At 51.9% G+C, this 22,364-nt stretch overlaps 2 protein-coding genes across 2 annotated transcripts in view; one reads left to right on the forward strand and one right to left on the reverse strand.

Annotated features, from left to right (window-relative positions):
• Positions 1 to 22,364, reverse strand: part of XKR6 (XK related 6) — a 304,919-nt gene that overhangs the window by 30,649 nt on the left and 251,906 nt on the right. The gene's annotated exons all lie outside the window — the stretch shown is intronic.
• Positions 10,638 to 11,018, forward strand: LOC110588379 (60S ribosomal protein L31-like). Its single transcript, XM_044912570.1, has one exon. It carries the CDS (start codon positions 10,641 to 10,643, stop codon positions 11,016 to 11,018), a length of 378 nt encoding a protein of 125 aa, XP_044768505.1. The 5' UTR covers positions 10,638 to 10,640.

Consider the following 22,364-nt stretch of genomic DNA (forward strand, 5'->3'; position numbering starts at 1 on the left):
GCTTCCCGCTGAGCAGGGAGCCCAATGAGGGGCTCGACGTTTAACGACTGAGCCACCCAGGCGCCCCCATTGATTCATGATTTTAAAAAAAAGAAGAAATTCTCAACAAACTAGGAATAAAAGAGAACTTCCTTAACCTGACAGATGAAGAACACCCACCAAACCCACAGTTAATATCATACTCAAAGATAAAAAGTTGAATTCTTTCCTCTTAAGATCAGAAACAGATAGTGATGTCTACTCTTACCACTCCTACTCGGTATCATACTAGAAGTCCCAGTCAGTACAATAAGTCAAGAAAAAGAAATAAAGTATATATAGATTGCAAAAAGAAGGAAGTCAAGTTGTCCCTATTTGAAAATGACATCATTATCTAGATGGAAAATCCCAAGGAATATGCAAAAAAAGCTCACAGAATTAATTAGTAAGTTTAGCAAAGACTTATGATACAATGTCAGCACATAAAAATTAAATATGTTTCTATAGACTACTAATGAACAATTGGAAATGGAAATTTAAAAAATATATACCACTTAAATTAGCTCCAAGAAATGAAATGCTTAGAAGTAAATCTAATAAAATGTGTAAGGTTTGAACAAACTGAGGGTTGCTGGAGTGGGCGGTGGGGTGGGAGGGATGGGGTGACTGGGTGATAGACACTGGGGAGGGTATGTAAGCGCTGTGAATTGTGCAAGACGGTTGAATCTCAGATCTGTACCTCTGAAACAAATAATGCAATATATGTTAAGGAAAAAAAAAAAAGAAGAAGAAGAAGAAGAATGTAGCAGGAGGGGAAGAATGAAGGGGGGGGAAATCAGAGGGGTAGACGAACCATGAGAGATAATGGACTCTGAAAAACAAACTGAGGGTTCTAGAGGGGAGGAGGGTGGGGGGATGGGTTAGCCTGGTGATGGGTATTGAGGAGGGCACGTTCTGTATGGAGCACTGGGTGTTATGTACAAACAATGAATCATGGAACACTACATCTAAAACTAATGATGTAATGTATGGGGATTAACATAAGAATAAAAAAAAATTTAAAAAAATGTGTAAGGTTTGTATGCTGAAGCTACAAAACACTAATTAAAAAAAATCAAAGAAAATCTAAATGATAGACATACCATGTTCATGGGTTGAAAGACTCAATATAGTGATGATATATAATGACAGTTCTCTACAAATTAATGTGTAGATTTAACATGATTTCAGTAAAGGTCCCAGCAGGAATTTTTGCAGATATAAACAAGCAGATTCTAAAATTTATATGGACTGGCAAAGGAACTTGAACAGCCAACACAATTTTGGAGGAAAAAAAGGTAAATTTAAAGAACTCACACTACCTGATTTTAGAACTTACTATAAAGCTACAGTAATTAAGACAGTGTGCTGTTATCAAGGAGAGAGAAACAGATCAATGGAGCAGATAAGAGTCCAGAAACAGATCTACACATATAAGGGCAACTGATTTTTGTTCAAAGGTGCGAAGATAATTCAACGGAGAGAAGATAGTCTTTTCAACAAATGATGTAGGCACAGTTAGTTCTTCCCACTCAACCACTAACTTAAAATGTATCAGAGATTCAAAGCTAAAACTATAAAACTTTCAGGAGAAAATCTTCATGATCTCGCATTCGCGAAGAGCTCTTAGAAATAGGACAGCAAAAACATGATCCATAAAAGGAAAAAATCGAATTGGATTTCATCAAAATTAAAAACTTGTGCTCTGTGAATGACATTAAGAGAAGGAAAACACAAGCTGTGGAATGGGAGAAAATATTTGCAAATCACATATCCCACGAAGACTACGAAGAACTTGTACCCAGAATAGGTACAGAACACTCAAAATTGCCTACTCACACGAAGGAGGGCAGAAGAGCCCAAGCAAAGGAGAAGCAACAAGACTTCCTGCTTTCCTCCCTTGGGCCTGGCCCCGAGCACCTGACCCTGAGGACAGGACTCTGCTCTTGGCACCCCAGGTGGGATGAGGAATGGGACACTGACTCACCCCCGGGGGCTGCCCTGAGCCTGGGTAGGGGATCAGTGTGTATGGGCTACACGGATTTAAGGCAGAGCCGCCCCCACAGCCTACCCCAGAGCCCCCACCCCACCCCCCGATGGACAAACGAGCTGCTGAGGGGGCCACTGGCGTGAGGCCAGGGATCTGCCTGTCGACTCAGGTAGTGGTCTTAGCACTCTCCAGCGGCCACTGCTCATCTAGCACCTGGCTTCTTCAGGACCCCAATTCTGTGAGCTCTTCTATTCCACCCAGGGAGTGCTGGTTGTCTCAGAGGGTGGTGCCTCAGGCCCCCATCTGGTCTGATCTTAGTCCCTAAAGCTTCCCTTAGGAAGGGAAGGCAGAACCTAAGACGAGGGGGGCATCCTGAAGCAGGATGTACGAACAGGCAGGACTCCGACTGCAAGTACCAGACACCCGCAGGCCTGCCTTCCTCCTCCGTGCGCACTGCTCCTGGCTCGGAACCAGCTGGTGTCACTGTGATAAGGTGGCCCCTCCAGAGCCCATATGGCCGTCAGGGAAGGACCGTGGCCCCAGGAAGCCACTAGAAATCTGCTGGGCGGCTATGGCTGCCCCTGTGTTTCACCTGCAGCCCACAGGTGCAGAGCCCGCCCCGGTGGGGAGGGGAGGCCAGGTTCTAGGGGCAGGGGTGGAGAGTGGCGATGGACCTCCACCTTCTTGCCTCAGGGGTATGTGCAGACGCAGTGTGATGGCAGAGCTAAAACAGACCACACAACACGGCTCCTGCCCTTCCCGTGGGGCTCCTGGCATCCCAGCTCCAGGAGCGTGTCTCGGTTGACAGCAGTAGCACTTACCCAGGACATACAGGACTGGACACAGAGACCACCACGTGAGGTGTCACCCACAGTCCCCTTTGTCATAAGCTGATGAACCTACCACCGGTCAGCAAATTGCCTCTTTCCCTAGCTGACGGGGGCCCGACCCCCCCCCCCCCAGTCTCTCCATCCAAGCAACTAGAAGGCAACCTCTTCCCTTCAGCCAGAGCAGCGATGCAATTGGTTCCTGGCAATGGGCTGTCCTCTCAGGCCCTGGACCATCATGCAATTGGCTCAGGACAAACGGGATGCTGAGGCTGAGGTCATGCGAGGACACAGCTCTGGGCCCAGCTGCCAAGCTGCCAGGAGGCCCACAGGGCTGGGCCACCAGACCAGGCTCCTCACACACCAAAGGAAGGGGCGGTAGAAGTTCAGTGGCTCCTGGGGGGGAGGGGCAGACCTCGGTGGGGAAGAGCCCAAGGAGGGGGCCGTTCCTCCTTGCCTTCATGATACTGGGAGCCCCCCTCCCTGAGGCCCTGTCCTCCTTCTACCCTCTCCTGTGTCTGCCTCCCTGCCTACAGCCTCGCCCCACAGACTGGACAGCATCCTGCCTTTCTGGCCCTTCTCACCTCACTCCTCCCCCTAAACACCCCTCCACACACCCTTGCTTCCCCAAACACAGCCTCAGCCCTTCACTCCAAATGGCTGTTCATTGCTCCCGAAGTCCCAAACTGCAGAATGCCTGCAGGGTCCGTACTCAGAGGCAGGAAGAGAGGATAGTGTAATAACAACACAAGAGCGCAGAGTAGAAACCTTAACTACCCGCCAGGCCTGCGGCTTTACCTGCACCATCTCATCTAACCATCTCATCTAACCACCCCCCCACCCCCTTTCCCTCCCCACCAACTGCAGGAGGCAGGCACCATTATCCGCCTTCGGAGATGAGGAGGCTGAGTCAGGAACTTGCTGGAGCCACCTGGCCAGTGTTTGCTGACCCCACCCGTGCCCCCAGAGCCCCGGAACCTTTCTTCGTGGCAATAACCACAGGGCTGCTGTGTAAGTGTGTGAGTGGTAGTTAAGACCGGTCACTCCCGTGGGACCCTAAGCCCAGGAGAGTAGGCACTGAGCCCAGCTTTGCACGCCTTGTACCCCCAGCCCCTGGCGCAGCCCCCAGCACACAGGAGCTGGCAAAACACTGCTGACTGAATGAGGTAGCAGGGCACGGCCTGAATCCCCACCTCTGGAGCTCAGAGCCCCCCGTCTGGGTGGCCATGCTACCTGGTGGCTCCCGAGAGCCCCGAGGTGAGGAGGCTGGAGAGGCCTGGGGTCTGAGATGGCAGGGGGCCATCAGGGCCTTGGCTCACCAAGGAGGACTCCATCGGGGGTCCCATCAGGGCCTTGGCTCACCAAGGAGGATCCCAAAGCCCAGAGGTGGGTCTAGGCCAAGGCCATAGCAGCACTCAGGCCCCCAACAGCCTATCCAGGGCTGCCTCTGCCCCTGGCAACCAGGCCTATGGGGTACCCATGGCGGGGGCGACACACTGAGCCCTCCGTGGCCAAGAAGTGTTCCAGCTCTTTCCAGAAAGATTCGGAAAGCTGACCTTGAACTCAAGACACACTTTTTCCCTGAAACTAACAATAATATAGTCATTCACTTGGAGAGCTCTTCACTATTTAAAAAAAATGTCTTTATATTTTTGTTGCATTTAAATACAAGTAGCCACGCCTCCAGGACCATAGTGATGCACCTTGACTCTTACCAGGGTGGGTGCGGCACATGCTCTCTCACACACACACACAGGTATGCAACTGCATTCAGATACAGTCCACCCCCAAGAACCCACTCCGCACCAACACCACACACAGACACACACGCACGCTGTACGCACAATATCCCCACACTTTGTACAGAGACATCCCGGTGTGTACACGCTAACTACAGATGACGTTCATATGCCCACTCTACATCGATGCAGTGTGTCCCGCACAGCACAGAGACAAGCATGTACAACGGGCCACATACATGTGTGTGCTACACACCTCTAAGCCCCGGCCGTATAGACACCCATAGGGTCCACGCGGCATCCCTGTGTCCCAGCCGACCCTGGAGCGCAGAGGGGGTGGTCTCCCACCTGTGCTTCCCCCTCCCACCCTCCAGGGCCACCTGCTCCCGGCCATTCCCTGTCATCAGGGCCTCCTTGGGGAGGACGGGCAGACATGGAGGACAGAGGAAAAGCCGAACCCACATCCAGCCGCTGAGCCGTCTTCGGTAGCCGTGAGCCCTCTCAGAGAACAGGGGCGCTGCAGTACTAGGCGGGTGACAGGTGAGAGGGTTCAGGGGTTTCCAGATCTGATGACACACCACCCCCAAGATCAAGGACAAAGCTGGCCTGGCTGCCACGAAAGCACCCAAGGGCTCACTGCTCTCTGATTTTGCAAAGCACCCCCTCAACCCTGTTCACACGTATTCCGCTCTGCCCCACCTACACCTGGCTTCCTTGGGAATCCTGACTTGTGGCAGCAGCAGTCCACGGGCCGGGGGCTGCCCTGCCACCGTCAGCCCTGCGTTCTTGTCTGGGCCATCCTTCTCGGGGTGAAAGCACGGCCTCTCTGGCGTCCTTTCCATTTCTGACCAATCCCAGGGCTGGAAGCATCCGGGGCCAGGAGCCATGCAGTGGCTGTAGGAGACAGTGGCCCAAAAGAGGGGTAGGGGAAGGAGGTTTCATGGGGCTTGTGTGGAAACCTCAGCAGTGTGGGGTTGTCGTCTGCTGCGAATTGCTGAGCCGGGTCACCAGGGCCACTAAAGAAGGTGTCGACTGGGGGGCTCCAGGCTGCTGGGGCATAGAAGCTGTGCTCCTACCTGCATGCCTTTGACTCTGTGCCCAGTAGGAAGTCCTGAGGCTGTTCCCTGCGGGCCTGGAGTGGGAGCAGGCAGCAGAACAGAGCAAAAGCCCTTCCAGTCCTTCCAGATCATTCACAGAACTTGGGGGGGCGGTCAGCACCCGAGTCGTCACAGACAGGGTCAGGGAACAGCCTGCAAGGCTCTACCAGGTTACTGTTATCACCATTCCCATTTTACAGAGGAGGACATCAAAGCTGACCTAGATTTGGTCACCTGGGTGGCTCCCCCTTGGCTCTGCATCCAAGGATTACGTTTCCTGCCACCCCGACCTCTCTGCCGCACCTGCTCCCTGCCCCCCAGCCACACCTAATGGCTCTCCATCTCCAGACCCTCCTGTGTGCCCACCTCTATGTCTTTGTTGATGCTGTCCCCACCTGCTGGAGAGCCAACAGGTGTGGCTCCCTGTTCCTTCCCACGGAGTCCACAGCCCACAGGTAGGAGCAGGGTCCTACCTCCACGTGCCTTACTCCACGTCAGCGTCAAATGGTTTTCCTCCCCATCCTCCCCTTGTACTGAGTCCCCATTACAGTAATAGCTCCCATTTATTGGGTTCCCCAGGAAGCCAGGCACAATGTAAGCACTCTACACATATTAAGTCATTTGACAAAAAACTTGAAGACCGTCTACAGTGAAGAAATGGAAGCAAGAGAAAGCTCAAGGACATAGCGCCTGGGATTCACACCAGGTAGCCGGGGTCCAGACAGGCTGCTTCTAAGCCCGTACACTATATTCTCCTGTTCGTTATCTTTCTCTCATTACCCCTCCCTCCCCATCTCATTTACTCCTTTCAACCACCCCATGTGTTGGATAACCTATTAGCCCCATTTTACAGATCAGGAAACTGAGGCTTAGAGGGATTAAACAGTATGTCCAAATTAGAAAGCCAAATTTAAGCCTCTGTTTCAGAGGTGGCTCTGTCACCTGCCTGTTTTGCATTCCTCGAGGCCTCTCTCCTGCACTACCATAGCTCTGCTTGCAGCCCACACTGCGGCGAAGTCACTTACATAGAGAGATGCCTCCCAGCTAGATTTTAACTCCCAGGACAGGTATCTGTACACCCAGTGGCCCCGGCCCACCACGGTGACATCCAATCAGGGGTGCTAAGGTGGATACAGCCCCTGCGCTGATGGAAGACTGGTCTCACTTGGCCAAGAGATGCCTGCAACCCCAGCTTCGAATACATGGAATGCACACTGCCCGACATCGATGGCCAGAATGGTGCCAGGAGCTCAATGAAAAGGCAGGAAAGACTTGTGCTGTACACAAGAGAAAACTTACCAACCGGCCTGGCAGGATAATGCTACAATGAGACAGGTTTCCTGCCCCTCTCCGGACAGTTCAGGAAGACAAAAGCAAATCAGCTGGGGCTGTGAGATGTCAGACGCTCCCAGCTCACGAGGACAGCAACTGCACCTGCCCACGGCGCTCTCGGTCCTAGCACTTTATTACAGGCACGGCACCGTGCACCCAACACACACACGAGCATATACACATGTGTCCACACACAAGTCCACTTGTGGACTCCCTCAAAACCACTCGAAATGCCAGGTTCAGTTGGCTCAAGGGGCCTTTAAGCCTGGCACAGGGGAATGTGTGTGCCCATGCAGCCCCAGCTATGGGCCACGGGCTCTGAGTACGAGCACAGACTCTAGAACCTTACCCTTCCCAGCTGACCCTGGAAGCTCCTACTCGCCCCCACCACCCACCCAACACACACACACACACACACACACACACACACACACACACACACTCCAGCTGAAATGCCTTCTGTGTGGAGGAAAGGTGGAGGGGCTAGTTGTCAGCTCACCCCTGGGAGCAGCGCATCAAATCCGAGCTATTTTTAGCCTTTCTCTTCAGTGTCCCTGACAGCAGCTGAGCAATGGTGGCGGGCTCAGGGCATACATCTGGGAAAGCAGGCATGAAATGGCATTTCTTTGCAAGGCCCAGGAGAAATAGCAGGGGAAAAGCAGCATACAGCTTCAGGGAAGGCAGGTGGCTTCAGTGGGTGGCATCCATTAGTCTTCTGCATGGGCTTTGGTGGAAGGGTGGCCTAAGCACCCTTCAACATCCCCAGGCTCAGAAGAGCATAGTGTGGGCGGAAACTGCCCCAGTCTCCCCTTCCTCATTTCCCCACCAGGGCTACTTCTCTGAGACTTGGCAAGAAACTTGATTACAAATATTGAAACACTTTGAAAGCCTACATATTGGAGAAATGCTTCTTGTTCCCCATTATAAGCACCCAGAAGGCGAGAGACCGAGGTTTAGGGTGTCAGTTTATCTTTGCGTATCATATGCATGGTACATCGCTGGACCCTTGGTAGGCATTCTGTGTTTATGTCATGGAAGAATGAACCGATCAGGCAGCCTGTTAATAAAATCCTTGAGCTCTAGGAAGTTCATACATTTATATTCTAAGTGCCCAGGGCATGTGTTAGGAAAGCCTCCCCACCTCCAGGCTCGGGGTTGCTCCGAGACCTAGAGTGTGGCGCATCTCGGAGGGACTCCTCCCCACCCTTTTCCCCTCCTTCTCTTGTCCTCAGGCCTCGCTCTGGCCCAGCCCAGGTCCCCAGTCCTGAATGATTATGTGAGTGCATTTGATGCTTCGCTCTGGCCGGCACGTGCTCTTTTCAATCAGGCGAGCAAGCCCATCTGGTCGCTAGCGCCGCCTTGTGCTTTTCTGCTTGGGAGTGGAGCCACGGCCGTGGCCACAACGGGAGAGGCCACTTTGCTGTTCCCCAAATTAGAATGAAGACCCCTGACGACAGGGCCCTCACAGTATTGCTTCGCCCACACGCCAGTCAAAGGGTATTGCCAGGATCCGCGGCAGCCCACGCACACACAGGCTGCCCCAGTGGAATGGGGGTGATCAGCTCCACCTAAATCCTCCATGGCTGTAGAAGTGCCTCACAACTTCGAGTGGGGCCCATGGATCCAGAAAGTCAAGCACCTGCACTCTGCCAGGGGCTTTGGACCATGTGATAAGCATAGAAACATGCCCCACCCCCCACCGGCGCAGTGGCCCCAGGGAGCCCTAGGCGCGTGCGGCAGGAGGACGTGCCCACGCCTTTGTCATAAGCCTCAGGTGCAGGGTGTGGCTAAAACACTCCAGCGTCCCCTCGCTGGCCCACAGTGGATCTGTGGCGAATGAATGTGAACCATTCGAGGAGGCCTTTGGCTTACCCATATTCCCTCTTTGGGATCATGTACCCCAGTGGCTTACCCTCCCATGGTACCCTTTCATTGGCCCTAGCTTTTCCCTTTCAGACTCTCACAAGCAGCAATCCAGACCCTTCCCAGCTGTATTCAGGCATTCAACAGACATCATCGACTTCTGCTGCACGTCAGGTGCTGTGCTAGGTACAGGGGACCCAGCCTCGTCCCTGCCATTCTCCCTTTGCATGGAGCCTCCCCATCACACCGCTCTGTGGGTCCCGATGGAAGACGCAGTCACTGTCCCGGTGGTGTGAGAGTTTAAACTCTGGCTCTGGGAACCACCCTCCAGCTGTGAACACTGCCGTGGTGAGTGAGGAGCAGACTGAGGACGACTTGTGTGACAGACTCACTGATGGACTTGACCCTGGCATCAAGGTTTTCCTGCCATGTCCTGCTGCCGCCCTGTCCTGGCTGTGTGGCCTTGGGAACATTCTTACCCTCTGTGTTTCCTTCTCAGTGAATGAGCTCACGGGCCCTGGCACTACATTGACCCTGCAGACCTTGTAGGGTCTGGTCTGCTACTCAGAGATCTTTCCAGATGGTCACCCTGTAGGACTTGGGCCTTCTCCTCCCAGAGCATCCCCATCTACCCACCCCAAGGCTGCTGTCCTGCCTGGGAGAGGCTCAGCGTCTCCCAGGAGTGCAGCCCCTGCTCCTCCAAGTCCTCTTCTGTATCCCAGCCCGTCTCCAGCCTAGGAAGCCAGACAATGTCCTGTGCGCTGTTTCCTGGGGCCACCCAGGGAAGTAAGCTAAAAATAGAAATAGACGGTGGCATTCAGTGGAGGTTGCACTGAACCAGCCAGAGAGGCCAGCACACACTGCCAGGTGATGCCAAGCTAAGGCTCACTCGCCAATGTCCTGGGTGGCCCATCCTTCCCGGGAGGCCCCCCAAAGTCAGGCACAAGAGAGGGTGGCAAAGGCTGGGGCGTTCCCCTGGAACCCAGGCCAGAATTCTGCTGCGTAAGCCTCACACTCAGGCTGCTCGCTCCCTGACAGCGTCCCCGTTCTCGGCTGGGACACCCGGGAATGCAGGAAGAGTTCCGGCTCAGAGTCAGGAAGCCCGGGCCCCAGGGCTGCCTCTGCAGTTGACCAGCTTTAGGGCCTGGGACTCCTCGCCCCTCTGCCTGACCCCAGACCCCCATCTGTAAAGTAAGGTGATGGATGAGAATTTCCCAGTCCCTCCCAAATGTCCAGTTCTAAGGGGCAGCCAGGCAGACCCTCTATAACTGCTCCATAACCACCAGGGAGAAGGGCCCATCTTGGTGACCTGGCTCCGGCCTGCCTTCCCCCTTTCTTGGCAGCAGTGCCATGGAAGAGGTCACAAGAGGTGGGGCAACACCTCAGCCATATGGGCTGGGCTGAGAGCTGGCTCTGACCATGACGCTCACCAGCTCCACCCTGGCTGGAGGCCGGCATGGGAGGCAGTCTAGCCTTGGGCTTAGATCACCTGCCAGGCTGGAGATGCCTCATCTCCTGGGGCTCCCAAGGCCAGGAGGCAGCACGAACCCCTTCTAGGAGCCTGGCAGAGCTGAGAGCACCACCCTATGCCAGGAGTCCTTGGCAGGGCAGAGCGAGGCTGCACCAGGGATCACGGGTGCGGGTCTTTTCTGTCATTCCCACTGACCAGCCCAGAGATGGCTAGAAGCACACCAACATCACGAGAATCGATCTCTACATCCATAAAATGGGGATAAGAATCTCTTGTGGAGCTTTCCAACCAGGGCCTGGCAGAATGGCTCCCACGAAGAAGGGTGGCAAGAAGAAGAAGGGCCGTTCTGCCATCAACGAGGTAGTGACCAGAGAATACACCATCAACATTCACAAGCGCATCCATGGAGTGGGTTTCAAGAAGCGTGCCCCTTGGGCACTCAAAGAGATCCGGAAATTTGCCATGAAGGAGACGGGAACTCCCGATGTGCACATTGACACCAGGCCCAACAAAGCTGTCTGGGCCAAAGGAATAAGGAATGTTCCATACCGTATCCGTGTGTGGTTGTCCAGAAAACGTAATGAGGATGAAGATTCACCAAACAAGCTCTACACACTGGTTACCTATGTACCTGTCACCACTTTCAAAAATCTACAGACAGTTAATGTGGATGAGAACTAATCGCTGATTGTCAAATAAAGGTATAAAACTGCAAAAAAAAAAAAAAAAAAAAAAAACCTCTTGTGGATTCTCTTTTAACTTCCTACAGGTGCAAGTGAAGAAAATAATGTGTCCGTACAACAGTCTTCATCTAACACATTCCAAGAACAGAAACAGCCTTGTCTCCTCCCTCAGACGGAGAACACTTAATAATTCATTCATTCATACCTCAGCACATTCTGAACAGAATTTGAGATGGCAGCAGCATATGATATAGTTGGCCATCACCACAGACCCTTCACTCACTCACTCGCCATCCTATCCCTCTCCCAAGATCGCCTGTGAGTAATTGTTGAACATTTTCTGTGAGGCAGGCAGTTTGCCTGAAGTCTCTCATGTGCCATCTTAATTAACCCTCATGGCTATCCCATCAGGCAGGTATTATTTCCATGCCTTTTTGCACAGGAGCAACCTGAGATGATCTGTGACTTGCCCAAGGTCACAGCACAAGGATGGGGGAGCTGGGACTCACATCCAGGACTGACTGTGAGCCCCAGAACCTCAGCAGCGTGTTCTAAGGTCCCTCTGTGAAGGTGTTTGCAAAACTGCCAAGTGCTGCTCAGTTGGGGGTCATTCATCTATCAGTTTCCCCAGGAGAAGCTCTCCTGGGCCAGTCCCTGGACCAACATGGCATCCCAGCCATGTTGGTCCTGCCCTTGGAAATCACGTTCCAGGAGCAGGCAGACCAAAAACAGAGGAGCAAATAAGTAACATCATTCCCCAGGGTGGTAAGTGCTGCAGGAGAAATAAAGCAGTTAAAGGGATGGAGATGGAGGAGCGCGTATTCGCGCGAATGTGTGTGTGCTCGCACACGCACGCAGCAAGGGAGGCCTTTGAGGACATGACAGGGGGACCGTGGACCCGAGTGGGGTGAGGGGCTGAGCCATGCAGAAGGAGCACCCAGGTGGCAGCTCAGAGAGGGGAATGGCTAGAGGAGGAGCAGCAAGGACACCATGTCCCCATGTATCTCTGCAACCTTACATAGTCCTTCTACCTCTCAGGACCCTAGTGTCCTCACCTGTAAAATGAGAAGGCTGGTCTGGACAATCTTTACTGCCCTCATCTCCTCCCATGCCATCAGTGGGCATTTGGGACCAGAACCTGACCTTCTCCTAGGGGTGAGGGGCACACCTGGGGATATGTGGCCTAGCCTGGGGAGCTAGCAGCCCATCTTGTGTCCCTTACTCAGGCGATCTCTCTGGGAAGGGGTGCAGCCAGCAGAGTGGTGCTGTCAAGCATCTCCTGGGCAGAGGACCCCAATAGGGACAGGTGTTAGGGAGCCCAGGGAACCTCCATGGCCAGCCCCAGCTTGAGCCAGCATGAAACGGGCCCACATGTGGCTGGTGGCCTCCATGGAGGAGGGGATGGGAAGGATGCAGTTTCCTCCTTACCAGGCTTGAGATGGACATGGGGAGCCTGAGCCTGGGGAGGGGTGCCGGAGGCATGACAGGTGGACCAAGAGTCAAGCACAAGTCCCTGGACTTCCTTCAGTGGGCTGGGAGAGCATGGGATCAGCTTCGGTGTGATTCTGAGGCAGGCTAGGTGGCTGGGAGGAAGAGCCAGCTATAGAGATGTTTCTTCCTTCCCCTAGGCACAGCACAGGGTCTGCAGAATGGCCTCCCGTAGCTTCCCTGCACCCTCATGCCTAAGTCCCACCTGCCTCCAGGTCTGGCCATTACTGCTCCCTAATGGCAGAACATTTTCATCACCCCTGAACCCACTATCAGTCATTCCCTACCCCTCTCACCACAGCCCTTGGCAAGTACTACTCTGTTTTCTGTCTCTATGGGTTGCTATCCTGGGCATTTCATAGAAATAGAATCAAGCAATATGTGGTCTTTTGTGTCTGACTTCTTACACTTCGCATAGCACTTTCAAGGTTCCTCTGTATTGTGGCACATGTCCATACTTCTTTCCTTTCTGTTGCCAAATAATATTCCATTGGATGGATACACTACCTTTTTTCTCTATTCATCAGTTGATGAACATTTGGGTGGTTTCCTCCTTTTGGATACTATGAACAATGCTGCTGTGAACATTCGTGTACAAGTTTTTGTGTGGATGTGTGGTTTCTAAGTTCTCAGCTATATACCTAGGAATGGAATCATCAGGTCATATAGTAACCCTAGTGTAACTTTTTGAGGCACTTCCAGGCTATTCTCCAGAGGGGTTACACCATTTTGTATTCCCACCAACAATGTATGAAGGTTCTAATTTCTCCACATCCTTTCCAACACTTGCCATCATCTGTCTTTTTTATTTTAGCCATCTTGTGGGTATCAAGTGACATCTCATTGTAATTTTCATTTGCATTTCCCTGATGACTAATGATGTTGAACATCTTGTCATGTACTTATCAGCCATTTGTATATCTTCTTTGGAATGATGGCTATTCAAAACTTTGTCCTTTTATAAATTGGCTTGTCTCTTTATTATTGATTTGTAAGGGCTCTTTATATATTCTAGAAACCAGTCCCTTATTAGATATATGACTTGTGAATATTTCTCCCATTCAATAGCCTGTCTCTTCACTTTCTTGTTGTTTTTTGAAGCACAAATGTTTTTAATTTTGGTAAGGTCTAACTTGTCGATTTTTTTCTTTTGTTGCTTGTGGTTTGGATGTCATATCTAAGAATGCTTTGCCTAACCCGAGGTCATAAAGATTTACTCCTATCTTTCCTCTAAGAGTTTTATAGTTTTAGCTCTTACATTTAGGTCTATGATCCATGTTAGATGGTTTTTATGTGAGATGCAAGGTAAGAGCCCAACTTCATTCTTTTGCATGTAGATGGTCATTTGTCCCAGCATCCTTTGCTCAAAAGACTAACCTTTCCCCATTGAATTGTCCCAGCACCCTCGACAAATATCAATTGTCCATAAATCTAAGGGTTGTTTCTGGAAAATTCTGTTCCATTGACCAACACGTCTATCTTCATGATAGCACCATACTGTCTTGTTTACAACAGCTTATAGTGAAGTTGGAAAACAGAAAGTATAATTGCTCCAGTTTTGTGATTCTTTTTCGGGACTGCCTCTCTTTCTCTCTCTCTTGCCCCCTCTTTCCCTCCCTCCCTCTCTCCCTCCATCTCTTTCTCTCTGCCTTCTAACATGTATGGAGTGCAGACCAATGTCAAATACAAGCCTAAGTGTGTCATGTGTATTAACTCATTAACATGACCTGTGAGGTAGGTTCCATCATGGTCCCATTTTGCAGATGAAGAAACTGATGCACCAGAAGTCAAGTAACTTGCCTAAGGCCACACATGTGGTTGGTGGCAGGGTTGGGAGGTGAACCATGTGGCTCTGTTTCTCTGACAGACACCCAGGGAGATGTCAGGGACATGGGAGTGAACCAGTCTGGGCTTTTATAAAGAAACAACTGGGGTGTAGAGAGGCTTGTCTAAGGTTCACTGTGACAGAGGTGGGATGAGACACAGGTCTGCAGATCTTGGTCTCTTCTGCCCACACTGGCCACTTCCCGCTTCCATGTAGCCTTGCATGTTCATTCCAATGTGAACTTACCTTGTCAAAATGGTGGGAGGGACAAGGGGGCCATGCGGTGATTCCTTTGGCTCCTGGGCAAGGGGGTGGGGGCCATGATGCTGGACCAGGCTCTACACAGACCCATGGTCCTCCTCACAGGGAAAGGGGCCACAACCCACTCCCCAGGGAGCAGGGCCAGGACAAGGACTGCATGGGGTCACTCTTCCCACCATACTGTATCACACATCACTTTCTGTCTAGTGGCATCCCTAGAGTTTGTCTCTTTCCCCAAAACGTAAGTTCCAGGAGGTTAGTGGCCCCATTTCCCATCCTTGTGACCATGTGGCAGCAGGCCAGACCCCGGTAGGCACATAGCAGGCCTTGGCTGATGCTGGCTGAATGGGATAACTGAGTCATCTCTGCAGCCTCCCACATTTGGGGTCTAGTCCCCCAGCTGTTAGTCAGCAGCTTTCATTGGATTAACACTGCATGGACCTCCCCGGTGCTGGATGCAGCCACCTCCTAGCTGCCATCACCCCTGCAGAGGGTCCCACTGGGCAGAGCCTGGCATGGAGGCCACATCTGTCTGTGAACCACAGGCCCACTAGCCCAGCAAGAAGGTCAGAGCTGGGATGGCTGAGACTTCCCCTGCTCCAGGCAGGAAGTGGGGCTGCTGACTCATGAGCCACCTGCCTCTGCACCTCCCTCCTGTCTGTCCCAAGACATCCCCTCTTAACACATCTTTAAGCCAAACCATTCCTCACTCCTTTTTTCATGCTCTAAGGAATCCTGAAATGCCCTTTCCCCTTCAACTGATTAACCCCTCACTATTCAAGACCGAGCCCAAAGATCGCCTCTTGGAATTCACTCTGACTCTTTCCCCCCCATCTCCATTCCCCTGGGAAAAGTGCCCCTTCTTTGTTCCACTTCTCCCCCAGCACCTGTCACTATAGCACCCAGTGCACACTGTAAGATAGTCTTAGTTTTGTGGCTGGTGTTTGTTTTTCCTTTTGTCTCCTTTATAAGATCATGAGCTCCTCGAGCAGGACTTGTCCACATAAGGCCGGGCTCATGGCCAGGCTCAGCTACTTTCTGAGACTGACGGAAGGAAGGAAGGAAGGAAGGAAGGATGGGAGGGAGGGAATGAGGGATGGGTGGAGGAAGGAGTGAGTAGACGAAATCAGTGGATGAATGAGACTGCAGGTTGTCCCAAGGAAAGCACTGGAAAAGTCACTCAGTGATCAAGCTAGTCTTCAGATAGCTTTCAGTGAATTAGCGTTGCCCAGACAGCCCAGCTGACAGCTTAGCAAGCCTCCTCCTACCCCTGCAGGAGCCCCCAGGGGCCGGCTGGGAACCCACCTCCCCATCCTGGGCTCCTCCCTCTTCCCACATAGTTAGGACTCCCATGCCCCTCAAATCCTTCCTGTCACCGAGGAGAAAAATTGTTCAGGCTAATTCACATGGAGATGATAATGGCTTAAGGTATTATCCTTCCAAACAGAGGAGACAAATGCTCGGAATAAAAGGAATGATGTTTCCTGGAAGCCATGTTTCAGACAATACAATGACTCCCATTGCAGAGAGGACCCCACTCTCCTTTCTTCTAGAGGAAAGACTGGCTTTGCTTACTCTCACAGGCCTCTTTTCTGTAGAGAAGTCTGTCTGACTAGCCACAGAAATCCACCCTTGGACCAAAAGGCATACCTCTCCACAAACCAGGCAGAGCAACCAATATATGCAACTCAGTGGGCTTCCCCATCTACTATTTCTCTTGAGTCTGTGATGTAGATGAAATAGGTATTATTATTCCCCTTTTATAGATGAGGAAACTGAGGGCTATAAGGGTGTGATTCAGTGAATTTCAGCCACGGGGACATTTAAGGTCATGCACTGCTGGCCAGGCTTGTCTTCTTGGGATCTCCAAAACCACCCTCCACAGCCATGGAGGTCTGCTCACTCTCCCTAGCTTCATTCATCACGGGCACCCTGGAATATGAAGTCATTCTGTTTACAGGGAAGTCACTCCCAGAAATGGCTACCCAGGAGTCCACTATAGGCCGAATTAGGTTCCCCCCAAATTCATATGTCGAAGTTACGACACCTCAGACTGACTGAATTTGGAAGCAGAATCTTTAAAAAGGTAATTGAGATAAATGAGGTCACTGGGGTCGTCCTGATCCAATATGACTAGTGTCCTCATAAGAAGAGGAGGGTAAGACAGACACAGACAGACTAAGGGATGGCCAGAAGAAGACACACTGAATTATGCCCCCTCCCACCAAATTCATATGTGAAGCCCTAGCCCCACCATGACTGATTTGGAGGTAGGGTCTTTAAGGAGGTAATTAAGGTTGGGATCATAAGAGTGAGGCCCTGATCCAGTAGGATCAGTTTCCTTACAAGAAGAGAGACACCAGAGATCTCTCTCCCTCCATGCACACACAGGAGGGAAGGCCATGTGAGGACTTGGGGAGAAGGTGGCCATCTTCAAGCCAGGAAGAGAGGCCCCACCAGAAACCCACCCTGCCTACACCTTGGTCTCAGACTTTCAGCCTTCATAACTGAGAAAATGAGTTTGAGCCCCCCAGGCTGGGGTGCTTAGTTACAGAATTCATCACAAACTAACAGAATCCTAGGATCATCCATGTAGAAAGGGAGCCTCCATTTATTCATTCAGGAAACAGATACCACCTGAGTGCCAGGCCTGGTGGCCATCTGGCAAGGGGGTGGGGTGGGGCACAGAGTGTGGGCCAAGGGGTTCTGAACCCAGAAGTTCAAGTCCAATCCCTTTCCTGCTGTCAGTCATACCTTCCACATAAGCCAAATGAGGTAACACATTGCAAAGGTAACAGAAAGTTAGAGGTAGAATGGGCAGGAATCTGACCCCTTCCTTTACGGATGAAGAGGCTCCAAGAGAGATGTGCCTCACGGGGATTTATTCCCAGGTCTCCCGGCTCCTGGCCTGTGTTTGTTCTGCCATCTCCTGCATTCCCTTGTGGGTCCTCTTCTACGGCTAGTTGTTGCCAGTGGGAAGGTTGCAGAAAGGAAAGCAGGGGCCACTTGGTTAATCACAAGTTGTGGATCTGCTGAACACCCCCCTGTGGCCCGAGGACTAGATTACCTTCCGTATCTCAGTGGTCACTTCCTTGGTTTTGTTTCCCTCTGTTTTCAGCCCAGCCTGAAATGAGCCAGCAGGTGGACAGTGGGGGCGGCTGCTAGTGGTTCACCCCGTCTCTAGCCCTGCCTTGGGCCTATCTTCTTGGTCCTGGGGCACCAGTTCTAGCCTTACTACAAAGCGGGGGCCGAGGCCTGCCCCACACTCTGAGGAGAAGTTCCCCAAGGAAGCAAAGAGCTCACGTGAGGTGGGAGAGGGTGAGACCCTGGCCAACTGCCAGCAGGGAGGGACACTCAGGCACAATGGGAGCCCAGCAAGCTCTAGGGAATCAGAAGTCTGCACCCACTTAGGGCGTTCCATGAGAAATTCAGCAGTGCCAAAGAAAGGGGACGGTCAAGCCAATGACTTCACAGAAGCCACAGCCAATAAGCAAAGCAAAATGGCTGGCTGCCTCCTCTGCCCCTCCCACCCCACCCTCCATCCCAGCGGCCATTGGGAAGAGACTGGACTAGAATTTGGTATTAAATTACCTTCAGCTTCTCAGATACCGGTGAGGCCTCTCTCACATCTGCATCCCCATCAGAAGGAAGAAGTTCGTTCTCTCCTTATAGGTCTTTCCACACAGCTGGGCACCTCATGTCTGGAGGGAGCTTTGAGAAGCAGACCTGAGGTCCACTGAGTGCCCCCTGTTCCACTTACTCCCCTTCACGGTCACAGGCTCCCGGTGACGGGGAGATTAAGTGTCAACGTCTGGCAGCCTCCCAGGAGACAGACAGGCAGACCATGGGACACTGATGCCACGGCCACAGGAGGAAGAATTGAGAGGGCGTACAGGACAGATGGAGGCCTCACCTGCCAAGAGTCACTGACCCCCTGCTCTGATGCCCGATCTCACTCGTACAATGTGTTCTCATGCCTCCCTGGCCATCCAGTCCTGCCAACAGGGACCTTCACCTCATCCCAGGGCGGGCCTCCCCTTCCCTCCCAGAGCCAGCCAAACTGGGGACTGGGGAAATCCTTGTGCACGAACATTGGCTTTTTTTTAATGCAGGAACGTGAACTACACCAAATTAAGAGCTAACAAGTATGCCTAATCTTGGAATCACCACAATATTGTTATGCTTTTTTGTTAAACTGATACTTTAACTCGTAAAAAAAACTAGTGAATGATAGTTAGATTTGTAACTAATCACTGACATTTTCTAAGTGTACTAAACCAAAACAAAAAGAAGGAATGCACAGTGATTTGGAAAGTGTGTTGGTCCAGTGATGTGCTGTGTGACCTTGGGTAAGTCACTCGCCCTTTCTGGTCCTCAGTTTCCCTCGTTTATTTCAGGCTAGAAGATCTCAATGTCTCTTCTTGCTGTTTATCTATTCCCTGAATCTCAAAACAGTCTCCAAATGGACTCTGCACAGCCTTCCATGAGGTTCAATTCTCTGTCTGGATGATAACCAAGACAAGTCATCTGGAAAAGGAATGTTCTATATGTGCCATCTGTGAGGAGCCTGGGAAACAGAGGACCGAACCCTAGGACTCGGGGAGCCTGCTGACTCTTTGGAGCCGGCACTAATGTAATTATGTGATTAGGACATTCATCTTGGTTTTCACTGTGCTTCATTTGGTTAAATCAAAAGTGACAATGAGCTGCCTGGTGGGTGAAGCCATTCTCCCAGGAGGGCCCATTTATTCTGGGCAGGGGTCATCCTGAGATCTGAGTATCCACTAGCAAGGCGGGCCATGTAGGAGGATTTGTCACATGGGAAGGAGTGTGCCTGCTTCTGTCAGGGTAGAGGTCATAGAAGCTGGGGGTGGAAAGGCCTGGGCCACCACCCAAGCCAACCTCCTTTCCCAGTTGGAGAAGCAGGCCCGGGTCGCTAGCTGACAAAGGTGTTGTCCATTTGCACCAGCAATTTCTCATCTTGGAACAGAGTGACTCACTCCTTCTCTGTCCTGCAGGGGAATGAGGAGCTCAGCTGAGAAAGTAACACTGAGAGTCGGAGAGCCTCCGGAGAGAGAAAGCAGAAGGAGGTGTTAGGGGGGATCATTTACGTTCTGGTTATCTAGCTCTGAGGGCTCGGCAGCAAGTCCTGAGAGCATCCCTGTTGGGGGATGGGTCTCTCCTTCTGTGCGAAAGCTACCTCTACGCTTCGATGAGAACATATCAAGCCTAAGAAGGGGGTCCAACCCTCCTGGAGACTGGAGGACATACCTGTCCAGGGCTCCTGCAGCCAGAAGTGGGGTGCTGACACCCTGAGTTCTGACCACCTCTCCTCAGTCATCCTGGGTGTCTGCTTTCATTGTAGCTCCCCGGACATGGGCTCATGCAGAGATAATGCCGGTTTGCGTGGTTTTCCCTGCTTTCCAGGTCGGCCAAAGGGCGTTTTCCAGTAATTCTCCTTTCCCTGCTCCCAAGTGAGCTCGGTGTGGAAACCACAGAAATGCAAGAGGGACGGGGCTCCCCCTGCTGCCAAATAGGAAGGGGTTACACTTGCTCTCTGAGGCCCCAGAGGGTGGGGGCAGATAGGAGCAACGGGTAGATGGTCTAGGGAAACTGGTTTTGCCCAGTGTACTAGTCAGCTCCAGCTGCTGTAACGAAGTACAGTAGACCTGACAGCTCAAATCCCACAGTCCTAGAGGCTGGAAGTCCAAGATGAAGGCACTGGCAGATGCGGATCTGGGTGAGAGCCCACTTCCTGGCTTACAGACGGGGACCTTCTCGCTGTGTCCGCACAAGGTGGAGAGAGAGAGAGCGCTCTGGCCTCTTCTTCTTCTATGAGGACACAGTCTCATGATGGGGGCCCCACCCTCATGGCCTCATCTGATGCTAACTACCTCCTAAAGCCTCATCTCCAAATACCATTGCATGGGACTCCAAAACATGAATTTGGGGGAGTGGGGACACAAACATTCAGTCTATAACACTCTGCATTGGAAAAGACAGGAGGGAGAGGCCAAGGAATCAACCAGATACGCAGCTGGACACTCCTTCAGGCCCTCTGCTCTGTGTTCCTATGGCTCTGGGAGGAATCCGGAATGGGTGGGCAGTGGTTCTCAGTGTCCCTTCCAAACACGAGCTGCCATGATCAGGGAAGGACTAGAGGGAAGCCCTGAGGAGCACAGAGTGTGGAGTTTAAGGTGGCACTCACTCTCAGGTGCTTACCCTGTGCTTACCCAACCCTGAAAGTGACAGTCTCCTCGCATTTGTGCTCCAGCATCTTGCTTGACTCCCACTAGTCCTGGTCCTGTCTTCAGCCTGCCCCGGAGTCCGGACTGCCTTGGGAGTGCACGGAGGTTTTTTCCTAGGCAGGTTGGTTCAGGTATAGGCTCCTTCAGGATGTCAAGGGAACCCTCGAGCCCATTAACCCATGAACACCAGGCAGTGTTCGAGGCATTAGCTTGATAGCCTCAGCCCCGGGGGGAAAGGAGGCATGAGTTCTCCTAAGGCAGGAGAGAACCTGGCTAAAGTGAGAGCTGAGGCTTTTGCTCTGATCAGGGAATAACCCCATGTCTCCACTGGAGAGCAAGGAAATGAAAACTCATCACATTTCCACTGTGGGTGAGGTACTCGTGCATCGTTAACTTATTTGATCCCCAGCACAGTCCAGCAAGGGAGGCTTGTTCTCAACTTACAGATAAGGAAACAGGCTCAGAGATGTAAAAGGATTTGTCCGAGGACACAGAACCAGAACCCCAATCTGACACCAAGACCAGCTGCCTCAAGTTCCCAAGGCCCCAATTTTCATTTATTCTCTCACTGCCTCACTTACTCATCCATTCAGTCCCTCAAGAAATACTACTTAAGGGCCGGGGCGCTGGGGTGGCTCAGTCGGTTAAGCATCTGACTCTCGGTTTCGGCGCAGGTCATGAGCTCATGGGTCACGGGATTGAGCTCTGCATCGGGTTCCCTGCTCAGTTTCAGATTCTCTCCCTCTGCCCCTATCCGCCCCCCAATAAATAAATAAATAAATCTTAAAAAAAAAAAAAAGGAAATACTACTTAAGGGCCTATTGAGTGGCGGGAATTGTTCTAGGAGCTTGGGATACAGTTGGCTTTCTAGAGATGGGTAAGAGAGAAGCATGTAAGCTACCACACAACAGCACTATCAAGAAAGCAAAACCAGGGAGATGTGATAGGGAACGGTTGCACATGGCGGGTCAGGGAGGTCTCTCTGAGGAAGGGACATTTGTCCTGAGAACTGAATGACTAGGAGCCAGCCACGCAGAGATCTAGGGTGAGCACACTCAGGGCAGAGAGAAGGATGAGGGTCCGGGTGCTGGAGGGAAGGTCAGGAGGGCTGAGACACTGTGAGCAGGGGACCAGTGACATAACACAAGGTTCGAGAGAAAAGCAGAGGGGAGGCCATGAGCCCATATAAGGAGTTGGGTTTTTCCTACACGTGGAAGCCACTGATGAGACTGAAACACCGAAGTGGCACGGTCCGATTTACCAATTAAGAAGATCATGCTGGCTTTCGTGTGCCATCAAGCAGGGAAGCTGGGAGGCCACGGGGTAGCCAATTGGCTACTGGCGATATTCCAGACAAGGGAGGGTGGGGGCTTGGATGATGGTGGGAGCCTCGAGGTGGAGAGAAGTGGATGGTGCACAATGGCTTTTAGACAGGAAGCTGCATGACTTCGTCACTGACTAGCCATGAGCTGGTGGCAGAAACAGGAATCGGGAAGGGGACTCACTGTAAGCCAGAATGCAG

Source organism: Neomonachus schauinslandi, chromosome 2 (genome assembly GCF_002201575.2).
Source record: "Neomonachus schauinslandi chromosome 2, ASM220157v2, whole genome shotgun sequence".
Lineage (NCBI taxonomy): Eukaryota > Metazoa > Chordata > Mammalia > Carnivora > Phocidae > Neomonachus > Neomonachus schauinslandi.